At 35.6% G+C, this 19,114-nt stretch overlaps 3 protein-coding genes and 1 pseudogene across 5 annotated transcripts; 1 reads left to right on the top strand and 3 right to left on the bottom strand.

Moving 5' to 3' along the window:
- Nucleotides 1-688: 688 nt before the first annotated feature.
- On the bottom strand, nucleotides 689-2,872 carry LOC111808849 (DELLA protein GAI). Its single transcript, XM_023695051.2, has one exon. The coding sequence runs from the start codon at nucleotides 2,614-2,616 to the stop codon at nucleotides 817-819; it is 1,800 nt and encodes a 599-aa protein (XP_023550819.2). The 5' UTR covers nucleotides 2,617-2,872; the 3' UTR covers nucleotides 689-816.
- Nucleotides 2,873-5,652: 2,780 nt separating this feature from the next.
- On the bottom strand, nucleotides 5,653-9,496 carry LOC111808335 (uncharacterized; annotated as a pseudogene). The gene is made up of 3 exons (XR_015423320.1): nucleotides 9,378-9,496; nucleotides 7,264-9,275; nucleotides 5,653-6,045 (listed from the first exon to the last, which is right to left on the bottom strand). The product of XR_015423320.1 is annotated as an uncharacterized LOC111808335 (transcript).
- A 1,788-nt stretch (nucleotides 9,497-11,284) lies between these two features.
- Nucleotides 11,285-13,946, top strand: LOC111809258 (glucan endo-1,3-beta-glucosidase 2). Its single transcript, XM_023695684.2, has 4 exons — nucleotides 11,285-11,499; nucleotides 12,076-13,329; nucleotides 13,428-13,455; nucleotides 13,532-13,946. The coding sequence occupies exons 1-4, from the start codon at nucleotides 11,406-11,408 to the stop codon at nucleotides 13,680-13,682; spliced, it is 1,527 nt and encodes a 508-aa protein (XP_023551452.2). The 5' UTR covers nucleotides 11,285-11,405; the 3' UTR covers nucleotides 13,683-13,946.
- Nucleotides 13,947-17,197: 3,251 nt separating this feature from the next.
- Nucleotides 17,198-17,965, bottom strand: LOC111809214 (protein RSI-1). 2 transcript variants are annotated; one of them, XM_087117047.1, is made up of 3 exons: nucleotides 17,845-17,965; nucleotides 17,722-17,756; nucleotides 17,198-17,636 (listed from the first exon to the last, which is right to left on the bottom strand). In XM_087117047.1, the coding sequence occupies exons 1-3, from the start codon at nucleotides 17,922-17,924 to the stop codon at nucleotides 17,455-17,457; spliced, it is 297 nt and encodes a 98-aa protein (XP_086973173.1). In that variant the 5' UTR covers nucleotides 17,925-17,965; the 3' UTR covers nucleotides 17,198-17,454. The 2 variants fall into 2 exon arrangements, with proteins under 2 accessions (XP_086973173.1, XP_023551377.2); XM_023695609.2 differs by having other exon boundaries at nucleotides 17,722-17,746; nucleotides 17,829-17,952.
- Between the last annotated feature and the right edge of the window lie 1,149 nt (nucleotides 17,966-19,114).

The following is a 19,114-nucleotide window of genomic DNA, read 5'->3' as shown; positions in this document are numbered from 1 at the left end:
GCTTTATTAAAAGAGATTAAGTTAGAGATAGCAAAATGTTTGGATTGGTAATAATATGATTTGAAAGGATGCCTAATTTTTGACACATCTACTTATTACTTTAGCTTTAAGATTGTTATGATTTTTTATTTTTTATTTTTTTCTTTTAAATTTTAAATTCTTACCAATTCTATTTTTTTTTTTTTTTTTCTTTTGTAACAGTCCAAACACACCAGTATCATATTGTTCTCTTTGAGCTTGAACTATTACAAATGATACAAAAGCCAAATATCGGGTTGTGTGCTAACAAGAACGTTGAGTCCCGACCGGGTGAACACCGAATGGTGAGAGCGCTGGACTTCGTAAGGGGTGGAATGTGAGATCTCAAGTTAGTTGGAGAGAGAAATAAAACATTTTTTTATAAGAATAAAAACTTTTAACAGACAAAACACATTTTAAAAAGACATAAAATTATTTATTTGATAAAATATTTATTAATTTTTGACAAATTAATAAAGAAATAAATAGCAACTAAACAAACTAAGGTCATGCACATGGCTTAGGACAGACAGGTCATTTATTATTTATTTTCTACTACCTATTTGTCACATCATAATATCCAACTCAGCACAAAATTTCCAAATATTATTGTGAATAAAAACTATATAAATTAAATTAAGTCCTCATCATATTTATTGTAAAAGCTTCATAACCCAAAAATTATATTATTTATTATATATCATCATTAATCCACCCTCCAAATAAAAAGGCCGAAAAAAAAAAAGAAAAAAAGAAAAAACAGGTCCACAAACTCAGTCATTCACCCAGTGAGTAGACTCACTTCGACCCATCGGGAGCGAGTTGCCATGCTGACGTGGCAATCAACGGTCGAGTGTGCCAGCCAAGCATTAAACACCCATTATTCTCTTCCACCCTGTACCCTTCTCCGCCAGCAAAGAGGGCCAAAAGCATACTAGCCTGCTTGAACGCGTTTGAACCGAGATGGACCGGGTCAAACCCGGCTGATTCAATCCGAGTTCTCCACTGAGTCAATGACTCGTGTCGCTCAACTCGGTCCGTTCCTTCACATGCCACCACGTTGCAAATCTGTCTCCCCAAATAAACCTCGGACAATAACACGTCCTCATTCGCTGGTTCGAACCCGATTGATGACCCCTCGAGCGAGTCAAACAGGTTCGAGTAATAATGCAACGCCTCAGTAAACCGGTCCAGGAAAATCGGCCCGTTGTGGTTCGCTTCCTGTTCCACAATCGTCACGATCTTCGGCTGCGTCGTCTTTATCAACCCCAGAACCTTCTCTATCGCTCCAGGTCGAGCCAACAACCGGTGTAGATCGAACACCGAGTTTACCGCCACCGCCTCCACCGCCGTCGGCCGAATCTTCAGAGCCGCCGGATCGAGATCCTCCAGATTACTACACACGATGTGATTGAACTCAAACTCAACACCAATGGCCTCTGCCATTTGTGCTAACTTCCAACCGACTTGCTGCAACGAATCCGCCGTGTTATCCGGCTGCGGTGGGCTGATTCCAGTCAATCGAAATGCCGGCGGACCTCCAGGGCGTAATGCGAGCGCTTGCATCAGCGCCGGCCACTGCATACCTTGATTGAGACTAAAATCGATTACATGAACTCTCGCCGCCGTCGCGAACGCTTCGAGAATGGCTTGATTCGCAGTGAAATGCGCGAATTTCAGATACGGACAGGTTTCGTAAAAGTGCATCTGTAAGGGATCGGAGTAGGAGGAGTATAGCCCGTCTTGAGGAGAGTAGATTCCGTATATCCGACGAGCTAGGGCTTGGGCGAAATACGTCGCGACTTTTCTCATAGCGCCGGCTTGCGACGCCGCTAGAAATCCTATATGCTTCACCAATGCATCAGCGAGCTTCATATTCTCTTGCTGCACCGCCTCTGCGCAAGCCAATAAAGCGTGAACAAGTTGAATCCCAGTCTCTTGCGAATCCTCCCCCACAACCACCACCGGCCGCGACGGTTCAGATACAATCCCCGCCGTGGTAACGAACGGCGGTGAAGACGAAGACGGCGACGGTGATAAATGACCCGAACTCTCCCCTCCGATTTTCAATCGCTTACGAGAATGAGTTTCGATTTCTGTGGAGGAATCTTTAGGAGGCAGAAGCGCAACACCAGGAATGGCGCTCAGATCGTACTCAGAATCGTCGTCGTACAAACACGATGTGGTAGATTGAATCCGATGGAGAGACTCGGAATACAGAGAAGATTGGGGGTTAGGGTTAGTGGAATTATTGAATTCAGAAAGCATATTTTGAACCCAAGCAGAGAGATCAGAAGGATTATAATGAACAGTATCAGAAGCAAGATGAGAAATCCCATCCTCCTGAGCAGTTCCCATCACCATCTCCAACTGCTCCATCTTCATAGCCACATCCGCCATGTCCGACGCCCGAACCTTGTATCCCAAAACAGCAAGCAACTCATCCATTCCGCCGCCGCCGCCATTAGCGTCTTGCTCCTCCTCCTCCTCCTCCTCCCACATCTTCAGTTTCCCACCGGACAATGAAGAACACTCCCCTTTTACAACCCTCCGGCCAGCATCCGCCGTAGATCTATCCTCTTCAAGCTCCCTCTTCATCTGAACTAAACAGAACAACCGAGGAATCCAAGTAGAGAAAAATCAAAATCCCCCAACCATGAAATTACAAATGAAATGGGAAAATTCAGAAGAATTAGGGTTTCAGCAGATTGGTGTTCTCTCAAAAATTTTCAGGTAGAACATGATAGGAAAGGGGAAAACAGTAGGAGATAAGGAACAACATGAATAATTTTGTGTGGGAGAGAGTGAAAATTTTGGGAAATGGGGGAAAGAAAGAGATATATATGAAATGGAAGGAGCCCTGGATAAATATATATTTTTCTGGGGTACAATAATAAATAATATAAAATATAAAAAACTTTGTTATAAATTAATTTATTTTCCAAAAAAAAAGATATGGGTTGTGTTGTAGGGACTTTAAATTAATGGCAACTGTGGGGTCCAGCTGTGAAATGCTGTTCCCTTTGCCCGTCGCCTTTCACTCTCACCCACTCCTTCACTTCTCTCCGTGTTCCTCACGCGCTTTTAAATATGGTATATACTCTGTATAATATAACATAACATTTTTATGCCCTTTTTTTTAATTTATTATTTCGAAAATTATATGATAATTATGTTAGAGCAACTCATCTATTTAAGCCGTATTGTCTCTTTCTATTATCTCCGGCTCGTTTTCGGGTTCGGTTTAGGTTCTGATTGACTTACATGTGTTAAACATGCCGTTAACGCTCATTTTGAGCCACCGAAAAATGTCTAAATTGTACATTTATACTGAAGTAGTTAAGAAAAAAGTTGTGAGCGAAAATCCAATCGAACAATTATCAACATAATAGTCTGTCTTACCCACTTGATTTTGAAGCCCGGACTAATTCCATGTTTATAGCTGTGGAAAGACGAGGTGGAGGGAGGGCAATGTTCCTCGAGACCATGTTGATATGTTAGAAAAATGTGGACTTACACAAAAACACATTATCATCGAATACTTATCTACTAGGTTAGATAATAACCGGTCATGTGGGACAATCTCATTAAGACTGTTTTTAAATAGGACCATATCGTGGGCAGCGTTGCAGTTGTCTCGGATTCGGCCCAATACATTTCCTAAGTTGACCTACCCACCGTCTAAATACATTACTAGTAAAAAAAAAGAAGTTTGAGTTAATAGACATGACAGGAGAATTCTAACACACTTCCATATATAAAAGGAGAGCGCTATCCCCTAAATATTCGCATTACACACCTATTTAGCTTCACGTTAATTCAAATTTAATACTTGTTTGAACGTTAGCATGGTAGCGGTCGAATGTCATAATACTATGAGGTTTTGTAACGTATCATAATTCAATGCTAACCGAATCCTTTGTCTGGATACCATGTCGTCTATCCACTTCATTTTAGGAAGGAGCATCAACATGTCGTCTATCCACTTCATTCGAATTCTTAATTATATTTTAAAAATAATTTTTCTTTTAATTTTAGAAAAATTATTTTTTTGATCTTCATTTTATATTTTTGTTGTCTTTATCGAATTTTTACCTATAAACTTTATCTTTATTTAAAAAATTAAAATAATAATAATTTTAAAGTGATTTAATAATAACATTAATGGTGTTTTAGAACGAAAAAAGTTTTTATTCAAGAAAAAAAAAAAAGGTAAGAGAGAGTGGTGTGCACTCGGTGAGAAGTCGCGTGAGGACAGCGTGGAAGTCGAGGCAAGATCCACGTGGGAACAGGAGGAGAGAGAATAGTAAAGAGGGTCAACTTCCATATTCACTTACACTCTTGCCACGTCATTTACCAAACCCCAATCATACTTTACTTTTAAGTTGCGTGTTCTACACGCGCCTCAGTCCAAAGCTTTCCCATTGCAACAAACTATTCGTTTTTTCTTTTTTTAATATTTATTTTATTCTGTTTTATGGACCCCACCAGAAAGTTAAATTAAATTAAATTAATTTTGTTTTTTTGAAAAAAAAGTTAGATTCAGACGTCAACATCGGTTTCAGGATCATCACTCGCCGAGGACCCATCCACAAAGTTACCCTCAAAACTCAACTTAACGCCGTTACAACTTCTAACGGAAATTTCTTAATCTTTTTTTCTATATTATATTTTTTAGGTTAAATTCATAAAAATAAAAAAAAAAATTAAAAATCGTACAACTTTTTAATATTATTTTTAAAAATTCATGAGCATTTTTAATAAAAAAATTTAACTAAATTATATTTTAAAAGTATTTTTAAAATACAATATTAATAATTTTTATTCAAAATTAATAAAAATAATATTAAATTTATGAATATTATTGAAATTTTTAAAAGTTAAAAGTTCACCGAGTATTTTTATTAATTTAACTTATTTTTTTAATTAAAATGTTATGTAATAAATATTATTATTTTAGGAAGAATTTACTAGTTCGTACATATTACCTATATATATATATATATATTTTAATTTTTAATTAGTTTTTATTTTAGAATGGTTTTAAAAATTAATAATATATTTTTGTTTTTCTTTTAACTTAATGTAAATATATGCTAATTTAAAATACTAAAAAAACACACAAACAAAATTACATTATTTAATATTTTTTTATACCATATTTGTTCTCAAATTCTCTTTACTTATTTTTTTTGTGTTTTCTTTTTCTGGAAAGCTTCACAACTTTTGTAATTGATTCATTTTTACGAATATTTGCTTTATTTGAAGATTATTAACGACAACTTGTTTCTTATTATTTTAAGGGTTCTTTCGAGAATAAGTTTAGATAGAGATGCATAAGGGTAAAAATAGAAATTTGTTTATTTTAAATTGATTTTTACTGGTAATGGGAAGAGGAAAATGGTAGGCTTTAGTATTAATTTCCTATTTTAAATTGATTTTCTTTTATAGAAATTATGGATGGATTTAGTAATTAATAAGAAGTTGGGGGCTTCCATTTCTAGGCTTTACTATTAATTTACTATTTTATTTGTAAAAACAAAATTCCTATTTAAGGTTAATAAATTATTTTTACTAATTATTTTTACTACTTTCCTGAGTTTACATCAATTAATGCTAATAAGTATTACTATATACGGTAAGTATTACAATATATAAAATTATAATATCTACTAAAATTAGATTTGGGTCGGTACAAATGATATCAAAGTCAAACATTGGATAGCATGAACTGAGAATGCTGGGTCCTCAAATGGGTGAATGGTGAGATTCCACATCGGTTGGAGAAGTGAACGAAGCATTCTCCGTATAAGTATATGGAAATCTCTACATAGCATACACGTTTCAAACCTTGAGGGGAAGTCCATAAAGGAAGCACAAAAAGAACAATATCTACTAGTTTAGGCTTAGGCTGTTATAAACACCATTGCAACTCTCTTTGGTGGCGTCTCATTGCTATATCCACCCATTTTTTGGCCAATTGAATCGTTCCTTCAAATCATTTGTTTTGCTCCAATGGCTCGATTTCTGCCAAGGAAACGAACACGTGCATGTAAATGACCGATCAATCATTAAAACTAGCGATAAATAAGTTCTAGAAACAGCCCACAAAGTCACATTGTCAGGTCACCAAGGACAATATTTGGTAATGCAGGGGCAACAACAAGCAAACCCACGTAGAAGGAATTTCATGCATTCAACCAGATTCAAGAAGGCGAGAGTATGCATTAGTCTTGCCATTGAACCAGAATAGAACTCCAATACACTGAAATATGAAGGAGGAAGAGTATTCTAGGTACTTGAAACCTTGGCTTTGAGTAATACTATAATAGTGTTCCTAATTTGATCCAAATAACATTTCTATCACCTTGCTTTCCTCCAAAGTGGAGCTCTTCTTCCTCCCTATCTTCTCATCAACTTCAATCCTAAAAGTTTTGCTATACCCCAAATGTGCTATTTACCTTATGACTCCACGAGCCCATTAGAAGTGTTGTGAGATCCCACATCAATTGGAGAGGGGAACGAAGCATCTTCATAAGGGTGTGGAAATCTCTCCCTAGCAGACGCGTTTTAAAACCGTGAGGCTGACGACGATATGCAACGGGCTAAAGCAGACAATATTTACTAGCGGTGACCTTAAGCTATTATAAATGGTATCAGAGCCAGACACTGGGTGGTGTGTCAGTGAGGACGCTAGTCTCCAAGGGGGTGGATTGTGAGATCCCACCTCGGTTGGAGAGGGGAACAAAATATTCCTTATAAAGATGTAGAAATCTCTCCCTAGCAGACGTGATTTAAAACTGTGAGGCTAACAACGATATATAACGAGCCAAAGCGGATAATATCTGCTAGCGGTGGACTTGAGTGGTTACACGTGGAGCTCAAAACTTAAAGAAAACTAACTTGAAACTAACCAGAGAGGCCAGCCAAAAAGTTCCTTATTGACAAAAGAGAGAAGCAACATGTCATTTAATCTAACAACTGTCTAAGCCTTCTTGATCCGATCATATACAGACTAAAAATGCAGATAAGTAGCCTCAAGAATTAGCACAAACAGCCAACAGAAAGCACAGTCAATGTTTTCTTGAAGGTAAAGCTCCACTTGAATTGACCCTTCTCTTATTATATAAAGGCTAGGCTAAACAAACAGTCAATAATTGATTTTAACTATTGAATTTAGAATAGCTCTGAGTTCTTGCAAAGTAAACATAAATGAATAAATATATAAAAGCCAACAAAAATTACCTTTCGAACGAGTAGCTTCTTTAAATGTTAATTACTCTGTCCGAGGAAGTGCAGATCAACGGGTCAGTTCCATGTCAAACACCTGCACATGTTTGGAAACAGAAAATCTTCCATCCATTGAACATCATCTCATTATACAGTTCTAGAGCTTTTGCTCGATTACCCTTCTTCAAGTTGAACAAGGTTAGTGTTTGATATATTGGTACACTTGGTGTTAGAGAACTATCTTTCATGATCTTCAAATATTTCTCTGCTTCCTCCAATTTCCCAGATTGACAAAGGCTCCCAATGAGTGCAAAGAAAACTGACACTCCAGGACATAGTAATCTTGCTTCCATTTCATAATAAAGCTTAAGAATCTCCTGAATTTCACCCTTTTTCCTATACCCTAAGGTTAGGTTGGTGTAAGTGGTTTTATCAGGTAAAAAACCTTTTATCTAACAAAATGGTTAACATTGCATTAGCCTTTTTGGTTGAGGATTGTTGAGTCGGAGTCCTAAGGGGATGATCATGGGTTTATAAATAAGAAATACATCTCCATTGGTATGAGGCCTTTTGAGAAATCAAAAGCAAAGTCATGAGAGCTTATGTTCAAAGTGGACAATATCATACCATTGTGGAGGCTCGTGATTTCTAACATGGTATCAAAGCCATGCCCTTAACTTAGCCATGTCAATAGAATCCTTAAATGTTGAACAAAGAAGTTGTGAGCCTCGAAGGAGTAGTCAAAAGTGACTCAAGTATCGAACAAACGATGTATTTTGTTTGATGGCTCTAGAAAAGGAAGTGGACTCCAGAGAAAGGAGTTGAGCCTCAATGAAGGGGAGATTGTTCGAGGACTCCATAAGCCTTAGGGGAGGCTCCGTGGTGTACTTTGTTTGAGGAGAGGATTGTTGCGAGGGAGTCTCACGTTGACTAATTAAGGGGATGATCATAAGAAATACATCTCCATTGGTATGAGACTTTTTGGGGAACCCAAAAGCAAAGGCACGAGAGCTTATGCTCAAAGTGGACAATATCATACCATTGCGAAAGTTCGTGATGTTACATCTCCTTCCTCACAAATCTTAGCTATTGCCACATTGAAAGCTGAACAACTGGGAAGAAACCCTCTTTCTAACATTTTCTCACACATTCTCAAGCTTTCTTCTGAATGTCCTGATATAGCACAGATTAAAGCTCTCAGGATATGACTTCAAACCCATGTTTTCCATCTCTTGCATTAATCATTGAGCTTCTTCAATCTTCCCATCTCTACAATAGACACCGATAAACAAGGTATAAGTGAAAGAATTTGCCTGAAACCCTCTTTCAGACATTTCTTCAAACACTTCCCATGCGGATGTTATATTCCCAATTTTTGCTTTAGCATAAACAATCAATGAATAAGCAATGTCATCGAGAACCATACTTTTCAGCAACATTCTCCACAACAGCGTGTAAATCAAACAAACATTGACAATCAAAGAAGCAGAGCAACGACTGCCATGGATTCTATTCAACATATCAGAAGTTTCTTGCAATTTACCTTATTTACATAACGAATCAATCATGGTTCTAGCAGTAATCGCATTTGGGCAAAGTCTCTTCCGGATCATTAGCTCATAAATTTTCCAAACCTTAAGATAACTCAACGAGAACCCTCAAAATGGGAACACACAGGCAAAGCAAAATCAATCGATCTTAATTTAGCACAAGTCTGTATCAATAAATCGAAACAAATGGAAATGAATCAGTCACCTCATAAGAATCCAATAGCGAATCTACAATTAATTATCAGCCTCGCTTTCACTAAAGTATGAATCATAATACCATAAGATTGAAACCCACGATTGAAATTCTTCCTCTTAGCCGACCAGTGGAAGAACCCCAGAGCGCGTTTGGCATCAACGGGCAGCTGAAATCCGAGCAAGACTTTCTGAACCAAGAAATCGTTTAGTTCGAGCATCTGGAATTTTCGAGAAACAGTTTCCTAGCTTTCGCGTCTTGTGAATGAATCGCATATAAAATTTCTAAAAACTTACTCATCCAATGCCTAAAACATAGTGCCAATACCAAAACTATTTCTTCATAAAATAGGTATTGGATTGGGTTCAGTTCATTAACTTGTTAACTCTCCTTGATTATGAACACGACTCTCTTGATTATGATATTGTTCAACTACAGCCTTCTTCACAGATTTTGAGCACAAGTCCACAACTTTCTTTACAGATTTTGAGCATAAGTCCACCATAGATAGTGTCCATTTTGAGCTCGGAGTTCCTTCACAGATTTTGAGCATAAGGGATAGTGTCTATTTTGGGCATAAACTCTCATGTTTTTGCTTTGGACTTCCCCCAAAAACTTCACACCAATGGAGAGAGTATTATTATAAACCCAGTAAATTAGTCAATGTGGGACTTTCATCATCCAACACACCTCCCCTCGAACAAAGTACACCTCTCTTTAATCGAGATTTGACTCTTTTTTCTTTTAGAGTATTTAGTCATTTTTTACTATGCCTTCGTGGAGGTTCGACTCCTTTTCTTTTAGAGTCCTTTGTTCGACATTTGAGAATTTACCAATCTATTGGTATGACTAAGTTTAGGGCATGACTCTAAAAGCAACCGACGCAATATCTACCCGTCAAAAGTGTGAATAGATACCCATTAATACCTACAAATAATAAAAATATAAATTAATTAAAATTTGAAAATAAAATAAAATATATTACTAATCAAATCGCTTATATATATATTATTTAGCTAATATATTTTTCAAATATTAAATGATTGGAAATATCATATATTCTATAACTAAATCAAACTAGAAATGAGTTGCACTAAATTCTAACGTAACTAAGAAATACATCTTTATTAATATGAGTTTTTAATGCTCAAAATGAACGATATCGTAACATTGTGAAATTTCGTAATTACTCTTTTTTAATTTTATTGGGTCGTATTGCTTTTATTTTATCCCCATTTTTAGATTCTACTCTTTGTTGTTTCGAAGACACTTTTTTGAGGTATCTTTTTGTGGCAAATGACAAATTTTAAACATTTTGTTCTTCACTTCAATCTTTCAACTTCTAAGCTATTTCAAATCATTTTTTTTTTTTTTGTTTAATTATCGTTACTATCTCGTAATTTTAAATTTTGCATCATTAAATTTAAAATTTTAAAAATTTAAAAGAGGAAGGAAATAAACGGATAATTTTCACATGGTTCAAGAAAAATTCATAAAACAGTACGAAAATTGTCAAAAAAAAGTAATCAATCCAATTATATAAGTACTACAAAACAGAAAAAACATATGACCGTTGTAACCAGCTGGTATTATTATTTTTATTATTATTTTTTTTTAATTTTTTTTTTACTGCCTCCAATATTCACCACGTTTTGCCTGTTTATTATTTTTTTACTTCATTACAATTAAATTTTAAATTTCGATATTTCTTGTAATATTTTACCTTAAAATTTACGAAATGCTACATATAAAAGTTTATTTTTCATTTATATTTGATATGCAAGTGACTAAATTTTAAAAGAAAATACTCCATTTTAGATGATATTGTCCACTTTGAGCATAAGCTCTCATGACTATGTTTTGAGCTTCCCCAAAAGGCCTCACCAATAGAAAATGTATTCTTTAATTATAAACCCACGATCATTCCTTAAATTAACCGATGTAGGACACTTGCATCCAACATTATTGACATTTTAGAGCTTTAAAAATTGATTTTAATATGAAATTACTATTAAACTATAAGAATATATTTTAGTTATTATAGAATTTTTTTAATTAATATGGAAATAGAAATAAAAATAAATACTATGATATTTGTTTAACTATAAAAGAAAGCAACGGTAAAAGTTGGGAGAAGGATCATAATTTAAGTTTGTGGCCAATGCATGGGTTAGTCGGTTTTTTTTACTGTCTGGATGGATCAGAGATTAAGAAGCATCCACGTGAAATGTGGGTCCCATGGGCCCCACCTTTCTCTCTCTTGCCCATATATTCCCCCGCATCTTTTCCCACTCTTTCCCGGTTGCTTTACCTTGGTTTTAACTTGCCTTCACTCATTCTGTCCTTTCACCGATTCCCCTCTCCTTTCTCTCTTTCTTTCTCCATTGTTGGGTTCTTCAAGCTCTGTTCAAGGAATGGAGCTGACGGCTATGGAGTCTCAAATGGGTGTCTGTGTTTCATTTCTCCTCTTGATATTCTCTCTTTTGTCTCTGCAGGCCGCTGCTGAAGGTGAGAGATGATGGTTTCACTTTCATTTCTCTCTTTGTTTTCCTCAACTCTGTTGAGTTCTTTCGACTGAATCTGAGCTTTTTTTCTTGGTGTCTTGGTGTCTTGGTGGCTGATTTAACTCACGAGCTGTTTTCGTTTTGTGAAATGTGATGTTTCCATGGTTTTATGGGTGTTTATTTTCATATTCGTGTGAAATATGAGGAAATATGAGGAACCAAGAACAAAAAAAACCCAAATAGAAATAGTGGAAAAGGGAAATTCCGCATTGAATGTGTTTGAATCTATGTAGATCAGGTGTTTGATTAAATGCCCAAGAGAGGTAGTTGGATGGGTAGTGAATGATTGCTGCTCTGTCATTACAAAAATTTATTGCTCTTAATCAAACCTTTGGAGCTTTTATTAATATGTTAAGTCCAAAAAGATTAAACTAATCGGTGAGGGTATATTTAATTTGTTAAATATGTTCTTATTCTCTTGGATGTTATATTAAATTCATTACTAAATCTATGGGTTTAGGCATATATTCCTAAAACGGATTAATGGGGTCCTCACCATTTTTGGGATTTGTTCTTGCAGATGTATTTGTTGGTGTGAATATAGGAACTGATCTGTCGGTTATGCCTCATCCAACACAAGTAGTAGCCCTCCTGAAAGCTCAACAAATTCGACATGTTCGGTTATACGATGCCGATGGCGGGATGCTGATGGCACTTGCAAATACAGGCATTCAAGTTATGGTATCTGTTCCTAATGAACAGCTTCTTGGGATTGGACAATCAAACTCCACTGCAGCTAACTGGGTTAATCACAATGTGATAGCTCATTATCCAGCTACTAACATTACAGCAATTTCTGTTGGCTCTGAGGTTCTAACAGAACTTCCTAATGCAGCTAAAATCCTTGTCAATGCCATGAAATACATTCACTCAGCACTTGTTGCTTCCAACCTTGATCACCAGATTAAGGTCTCCACACCGCTTTCTTCTTCGATTATTCTCGATTCGTTTCCTCCTTCACAAGCGTTCTTCAATGCATCATTGGATCCTGTAATTGTCCCCTTGCTTGGTTTCTTGCAATCTACTAACAGCTTTCTTATGTTCAATGTGTATCCCTATTATGACTATATGCAATCTGATGGCTTTATTTTGTTGGATTATGCACTCTTAAAGCCTCTCCCTTCTAATAAGGAAGCTGTTGATTCGAACACGCTTCTTCGATACACCAATGTTTTCGATGCTTTGGTCGATGCAGCCTACTTTGCTATGGCTTCTCTAAATTTCACTAACATACCCATTGTAGTTTCAGAAACAGGCTGGCCATCAAAAGGTGGCGCTAATGAGCCTGATGCAACATTGGATAATGCAAACACTTACAATAGCAATTTAATCAGGCACGTGCTGAACAAAACTGGAACTCCTAAACATCCAGGGGTTGCTGTTAGTACTTACATTTATGAGCTCTATAATGAGGACATGAAACCTGGGCCAATTTCTGAGAAAAACTGGGGACTGTTTGATGCAAATGGAAAGCCTATATACATTTTGCGCTTGACAGGATCGGGACTTGTGTTAGCGAATGATACGATGAACCCGACGTACTGTGCTGCAAAGGAAGGAGCCGACTCGAAGATGCTGCAGGCTGCCTTAGATTGGGCATGTGGACCTGGCAGGGTGGATTGTTCAGCTTTGCTCCAAGGGCAGCCATGCTACGAACCAGACAATGTGATGGCTCATGCAACATATGCTTTTAATGCATATTATCATCAAATGGGGAAAGCATCAGGTTCATGTGACTTCAATGGAGTGGCTGCAGTTACCACCAGTAACCCAAGTAAGATCAGACAGACCCAGCAGAATTCATCACTTTCCTTGTGTTTTTCTGCTTATCTTTGGAGCTAACTTGTGTTTCTGTTGTGTTGATGAATGCAGGTCATGGATCCTGCTCATTCTCAGAAAGGTAAACTTCATAAACATTGTGTCATTCTTTATTGATATAAACTCCATCAGATACTGAGAATTTCTGGGTTTTGCAGTGTTGGGAGGAATGGCACGATGTCAAACATCACAGCCCCATCAATGAACTCCACGAAATCAGATACTTCTGCAAGCGATTTTGGGTATAATATATTGAGTTGTGCAGTGATGATGTTTGGGGCCCTGCTTTGGGGTTCCATTTGGTTGTAGACATATTCTTCTTCTTCCTCTTCTTGATGTTGCTGCTCTGTTTTTGGATGATCCAGTAGTGTGGGATGAGTTACATTCTCCCGCCGTGGTGATAAGGAGTAGGTTTTAGGTTGGTTCTCTCTTCCTCCATTCAATTTTGTACAAGTCAAGATGGAGTTGTGGACAGTTTGAATTATATATTAGGCTATTAGCTCTCTACTCAAACTATGTAACATTTATCTTTTCCTCCTTTTGGAATGAAAGCCTTATTATTATTATGATCAATACCGACCGTCACAATCGTACTTTTCTTAGCAAAATAGACTTTTACGATTGTGCTTCACTCACTCCCAACACTTATAAGTCAAGCCAATTTAGGATCGCGTTGCCTACAACAAGGTAACGTATGCTCAAGCCTTTAGCTCCATTTTGAGAAAAATCGAAAATAAGATTGAAAGAAAGAATAAAAATCGTGACTACAAGTAAAAGACAACACAAATGCTCAAATAGCCTATGATATTTTGAATATGAAACTTTTTCTCGTTTGAAAATGAAAGCATTATTATTATTCTTAAATTATAAATATTATACTAATATTTACCAAATTATTATTAAAAGGGATTAGTCTCGTTAAATTATAAGTTTAATAAAATTTCGTTAAATTATAAGTTTAATAAAAAAAATTACTTATCTTAAATTTTATTTAATATTGTTTTTAAAAAACCATGAACGTAATAGCCAAAAAAAAAAAATTAATTTACATAAATTAGTTATTTTTTAAAATAAAAAAATATAAAAAATTTAAGAGGCATTTAATTTTTAAAAAATTATTTTTAAGTTACATACTTAGCCCATGTTTTTTTTTTTTTTTTTTTTTTTTTTAATGAACCATGAATAATTAATATTAAAATTAAAGTTTATTTAACAAGATTTTCCAAATTTTCTTCGGTTGACTGGGTCAGTGAGAAACCCTAACCTTTTTTTAGAATCGCGAGCCACGTCAGTGAGAAACCCTAACTTTGTTCCACTATAAATACCTCGTCTTCGCAGTGCTTATAAATCACGCTTGCTTTTATATTTTTCGCAATTTCTTTCTGTTTTGTTTCCTAATCGAAATCTTTTCAATGCGTCATCTTTGATTCACTCTGCTTGTTTATCCATGGCATCTCGGGAGTACGAAAAGATGCGAAATCGATTTCAAAACGGCACTACATGGTGCCGATTATGTAGTGTTTTTGCCATTTCTCGATTGTTCATTTGTTTCTTGATTCCCAAACCCTCGTCAAACGCATCGATTGATGTATCCGGTCCCGATTTCTTGTTTCTAATCTTTTTTTATTTTATTTTAAATGTGGTTTTGTGAAATTGATCTGCTCGATGATGATTGTTTTTGCTTTAACCACACCGAAGCGAGCTGAGGTTGTGTCTTGATCCTAATTCATTTAAGCTTTTGAGGAGATGTTCTTCTTGTGATTGGTTTTCGCCTGACGACTCTTCTTTCTATGATTAGAGGATTGTTTCACTTTCCTCTTATTTTAGAGGGGAAGATGAAGGGAATGCCAATCGTTTGAAGTGATTTTTTTCTTTTTTTCTTGGCTTAAACGTTTTAGGATTCACCAGCTTCGAGCTTTCGCATGTGGAGAACTTTGGCCTTTTTCTGAGAGCAACTACATTTAACGATTTTAGTCTGTTACTGATCAATTGAACTAATGTTTTTGTCTGTTGGGAATTAGTGATCCTAATTGGAACTACATAAATTACAATAATTACATGATCCAAAGAAAGGAAACGAAGACGACTTCTTCCTTGACATTCACTTTATTTTGACGAGGAGATTCTCTTTTTGCTGATGATTCTATGTTCACAAGTATGGGGTCTACGTAGTATACGTTCTTGAACTTTTTATTTGTGATTCTATGTAGTAAACATCCATAGAAGAACATGATAGAACACCTGTATAACATAGATTTGATGACTTGCAGAAGTTCATATTATGGTAGTACCCATTGAAATTTCTACTCATTTACTTTTGATTTTCGATGAAGGAACGAAAAAACTGTGTAAAATTTTATAACGACATGCTTTTATTTCCCAATTACTGACTTGTGTGGAAAATTTAAGTTCACAATGAGTCCACTGAACAGAAATCTGTTCTGAAATTAGTTCCCAAATAGGAACTCTTTCTTGCCCAATATTTGTACCAGAGATTAGAGTCCAGGAAAACGGAGTAGCAACCAAATGGTTGGAAATAGATTTGCACCATACCAAATTCTGTTATTGTGTTTGTGGAGTCGAAACTATGTTACGGGCTAGAGGGCCAGAGAGGACAACGTTGAGATGCTAGGGAGATCATGAGGCTATTTCAAAAGACAGGCGTTGAGACGCCGTATGTGGCATTTTCACGCTACCAAATGGACACCCCAGCTGCCAACATCCGCTCAACACTACTTTACACTGTTGTGATGCTACAATGATTTTGAAAAATACATTTGTTGGCAGCTACTCTTTGTTGGGGTAGAGAGTTTTATTCTCTGTGTAAGGCTAGTTAACTACTGTTGTGGTTTCTTGAAGTGGTTTTGTAGTGTAAGGTGAGAGCCATTTGTAATTTCCACATATAGTAGAACATGCCGTGTCCTGCCGTGTCTTGCAGGGTTGTGCTCAACCTTGCAATGTCTACACCACTGCATCTTGAACTATACAATGAGTGCAAGGATGGACCTATTGATGTATCTCTTTGAGTATCTTTTGAAAAGTTTTTTGTATATGTAATAGTAATCTATTCTTGCATGAATTAAATTTACGGAATGATATATCGGAAGATTTGGATCAGCTGTTTGGAAAAATGGTTATGTTTGGAGTTTGGTTGAAACAGGGTCTCATCTATTGACAATTGAATTTAGTGAGTTGGATGGATAGATATTGTCTTTTGTGCTTTTCCTCTCATAGTACACTTTTGAGCGCAGATTTGTACTTTGTGCTACGCAATATTGTCTTATGTGCTTTTACTTTTGAGCACAGATATTGTCATCTTTACTTTTGAGCACAGATATTGTTTCTCTTTACTTTTACTTTTGAGCACAGATATTGTCCGTTCTCTGTGCTTTTTACTTTTGAGCGCAGATATTGTCCGTTCTCTGTGCTTTTTACTTTTGAGCGCAGATATTGTCCGTTCTCTGTGCTTTTTACTTTTGAGCGCAGATATTGTCCTCTATGCTTTTATTTTTGTAGATATTTTCTTTATATTTTTTCCTTCGGGTGCAGATAGTACTTTTCCCTTTCGGACGCAGATATTGTTTTTTTTGTACTTTTCCCTTTCGGATGCCAGATATTGTCATTTTCTCTTTCGGACGTCGATATTGTTTTCTTTGTACTTTTCTCTTTCGGACGCCGATATTGTTTTCTTTGTACTTTTTCCTTTTGAGCGTAGATATTGTGTTTCGGGTTTCCCCTCAAAGTTATTAAACGCAATTGACATTGGATCTCATATTCCTGCAGATTCATATCTCGAGTGCTTAAATTTTATGAATAATAGTGTCTTTGGCAGGAAATTGCAGAGTTCGTGCATAAAGTTCAATTACTTCGCTGGAGATCAAGCAACCAAGATTGCAATGTTCCTCTTATTCAAGTGACCAAGATTACAATTATTCTCTCATTCAAAACACTTCAATTACTTTCTTCACCCAACAACTTCACTCATTTTCCTTGCATCTAAATCTAAATGTTCAGATTATGATAGCAAACAATAACCAAAGACTTCTACTAAAGATATTTAAAATGTGTTAGCAAATGAATTTCAAGGGCATTTAGGACGTCCTTCCTTAGTCTTCCAATCATTGTAGCAAGGACAAACTTCCTTGTTCCCAGAGGTCCCAGGAGGCACACACAGACATGTTGCACAACATTTTTGGCAGTAGAACATACACGGCTTCTTGTGCGACGTCGCCGAGCATCGATATTCGCACCTCGGCTTGCAATCTACTCATCCATCACACTCACATTCAAATTGATACTCAAACAAATAAAAGCTCTTATTTCATTCAAGATTCAAGATTATGCGTACCTGAAGGATGGAGGTTTGGTTCAGCCTGTTGCAGAAATCAAAATCCATTACATGAATATCAAAAACGAGAAGAAAAATTAAAAGTAATAGCTTAAAGGACTTCATACCACACCCAATTGCAGAGAGAACGTGAGGAAAAACAGGACGGAGACGAGGAAGAAGAGGAAGACGATGTATGATCGAGAGGAAGTTGCCATTGCCATTGCCTTGTTGTGGGTTAGAATGAGAGTTTAAAAAGAGTATTTATAGACACGAAAGATCAAGAGTAATATTGCAACTTTTACAAATTTTATTTATTTAATCATTTATTATTGTAATATTTATTACCATTATTTCCAAAGTAAAATTACAGATATATTTCTATAAATACAAAAATTCATTTATTTTTTAGGATTTTTATTTTAAAGATAGTTTTGAAATGTTTTTTTTAAATTATATATATATATATATATATATATATATATATATATATATATATATATATATATATATATATATAATTTAGCCTTATTTTCGATTTTTTTTTAATTTAACCTTATTATTATTATTATTATTATTATTTTGAAGTAGAATTATAGAGAAGTTTAAATTCAAAACCCTAAAATTTAACCCAATTGGAAAAATATACATATTTGGAAAACAGTTTGTCTTTTTCTAATTATAGATATATTTTTAATTAAAGGATTTTTATTTTAAAGATAATTTTGAAATGTTTATAAAATATTAAGAATGATATTGTTTCAAAAAATAAAAATATTTTTGAAACAATTGAAAAAGTTTGGAATATATATATATATACTATGAATATTGTTACTATTTCTTGTTATCCGCATTATTGTAATTATTATTATTATTATTTAAATTATAGAAATGAGCTTGAAAAACATTGAGAAAAAAAATGATAAACTCAATGGTTGGGCTAACAATTTTGTTAGTGGTGGACTTGGGCTGTTACAAAATCAGACGTCGACGTCGAGTAGGGTGAATTGTGAGATCCCAATCGGTTGGAGAGGGAACCAAAGTATTTCTTTTATAAGGGTGTGGAAACATCTTCCTAGCATACGCATTTTAAAACCGTGAAACTGACTATAATAAATAATGAGTCAAAGCGAATAATATACGTTAGTTAGCAGTAGGCTTGAAATGGTATCAAAGTCAAACACCGAATGGTGTGCCAGCGTGTGCCAGCGAGGATGCTAGGGCACTCTATAAAGGAGTGGATTGGAACGAAACGAAACGTCTTTTTTGTCAACACTCTATTGGAAGATTAATTAATTTGAAGACCAAATTAATTTAAATAATAAAAAACTATTTAGTATATTGTTGGGTCATGGGCTGGACCCGAGACATGTCCTTATTGGGTTGGGCCCAACGTGTAAGTTGGGCTTTGACC

Source organism: Cucurbita pepo, chromosome 13 (genome assembly GCF_057944985.1).
Source record: "Cucurbita pepo subsp. pepo isolate OVF chromosome 13, ASM5794498v1, whole genome shotgun sequence".
Classification (NCBI taxonomy): Eukaryota; Viridiplantae; Streptophyta; class Magnoliopsida; order Cucurbitales; family Cucurbitaceae; genus Cucurbita; species Cucurbita pepo.
Note: the sequence above shows the minus strand (reverse complement) of the source record. Positions and strands in the feature narration are given on the sequence as shown.

Excerpts from the sequence above, each read along its gene's own strand:
- LOC111809214 (XM_023695609.2), bottom strand. The coding sequence starts at position 17,924 with ATGGCAATGGCAACTTCCTCTCGATCATACATCGTCTTCCTCTTCTTC. Across the intron at positions 17,747-17,828 it reads TCTCTCTGCAATTGGGTGTG|GCTGAACCAAACCTCCATCC; the intron begins GTATGAAGTCCT and ends TTTCTGCAACAG. Across the intron at positions 17,637-17,721 it reads ACCAAACCTCCATCCTTCAG|ATTGCAAGCCGAGGTGCGAA; the intron begins GTACGCATAATC and ends ATGGATGAGTAG.
- LOC111808849 (XM_023695051.2), bottom strand. The coding sequence starts at position 2,616 with ATGAAGAGGGAGCTTGAAGAGGATAGATCTACGGCGGATGCTGGCCGG.
- LOC111809258 (XM_023695684.2), top strand. The coding sequence starts at position 11,406 with ATGGAGCTGACGGCTATGGAGTCTCAAATGGGTGTCTGTGTTTCATTT. Across the intron at positions 13,330-13,427 it reads AGTTACCACCAGTAACCCAA|GTCATGGATCCTGCTCATTC; the intron begins GTAAGATCAGAC and ends TGATGAATGCAG. Across the intron at positions 13,456-13,531 it reads TCCTGCTCATTCTCAGAAAG|TGTTGGGAGGAATGGCACGA; the intron begins GTAAACTTCATA and ends TGGGTTTTGCAG.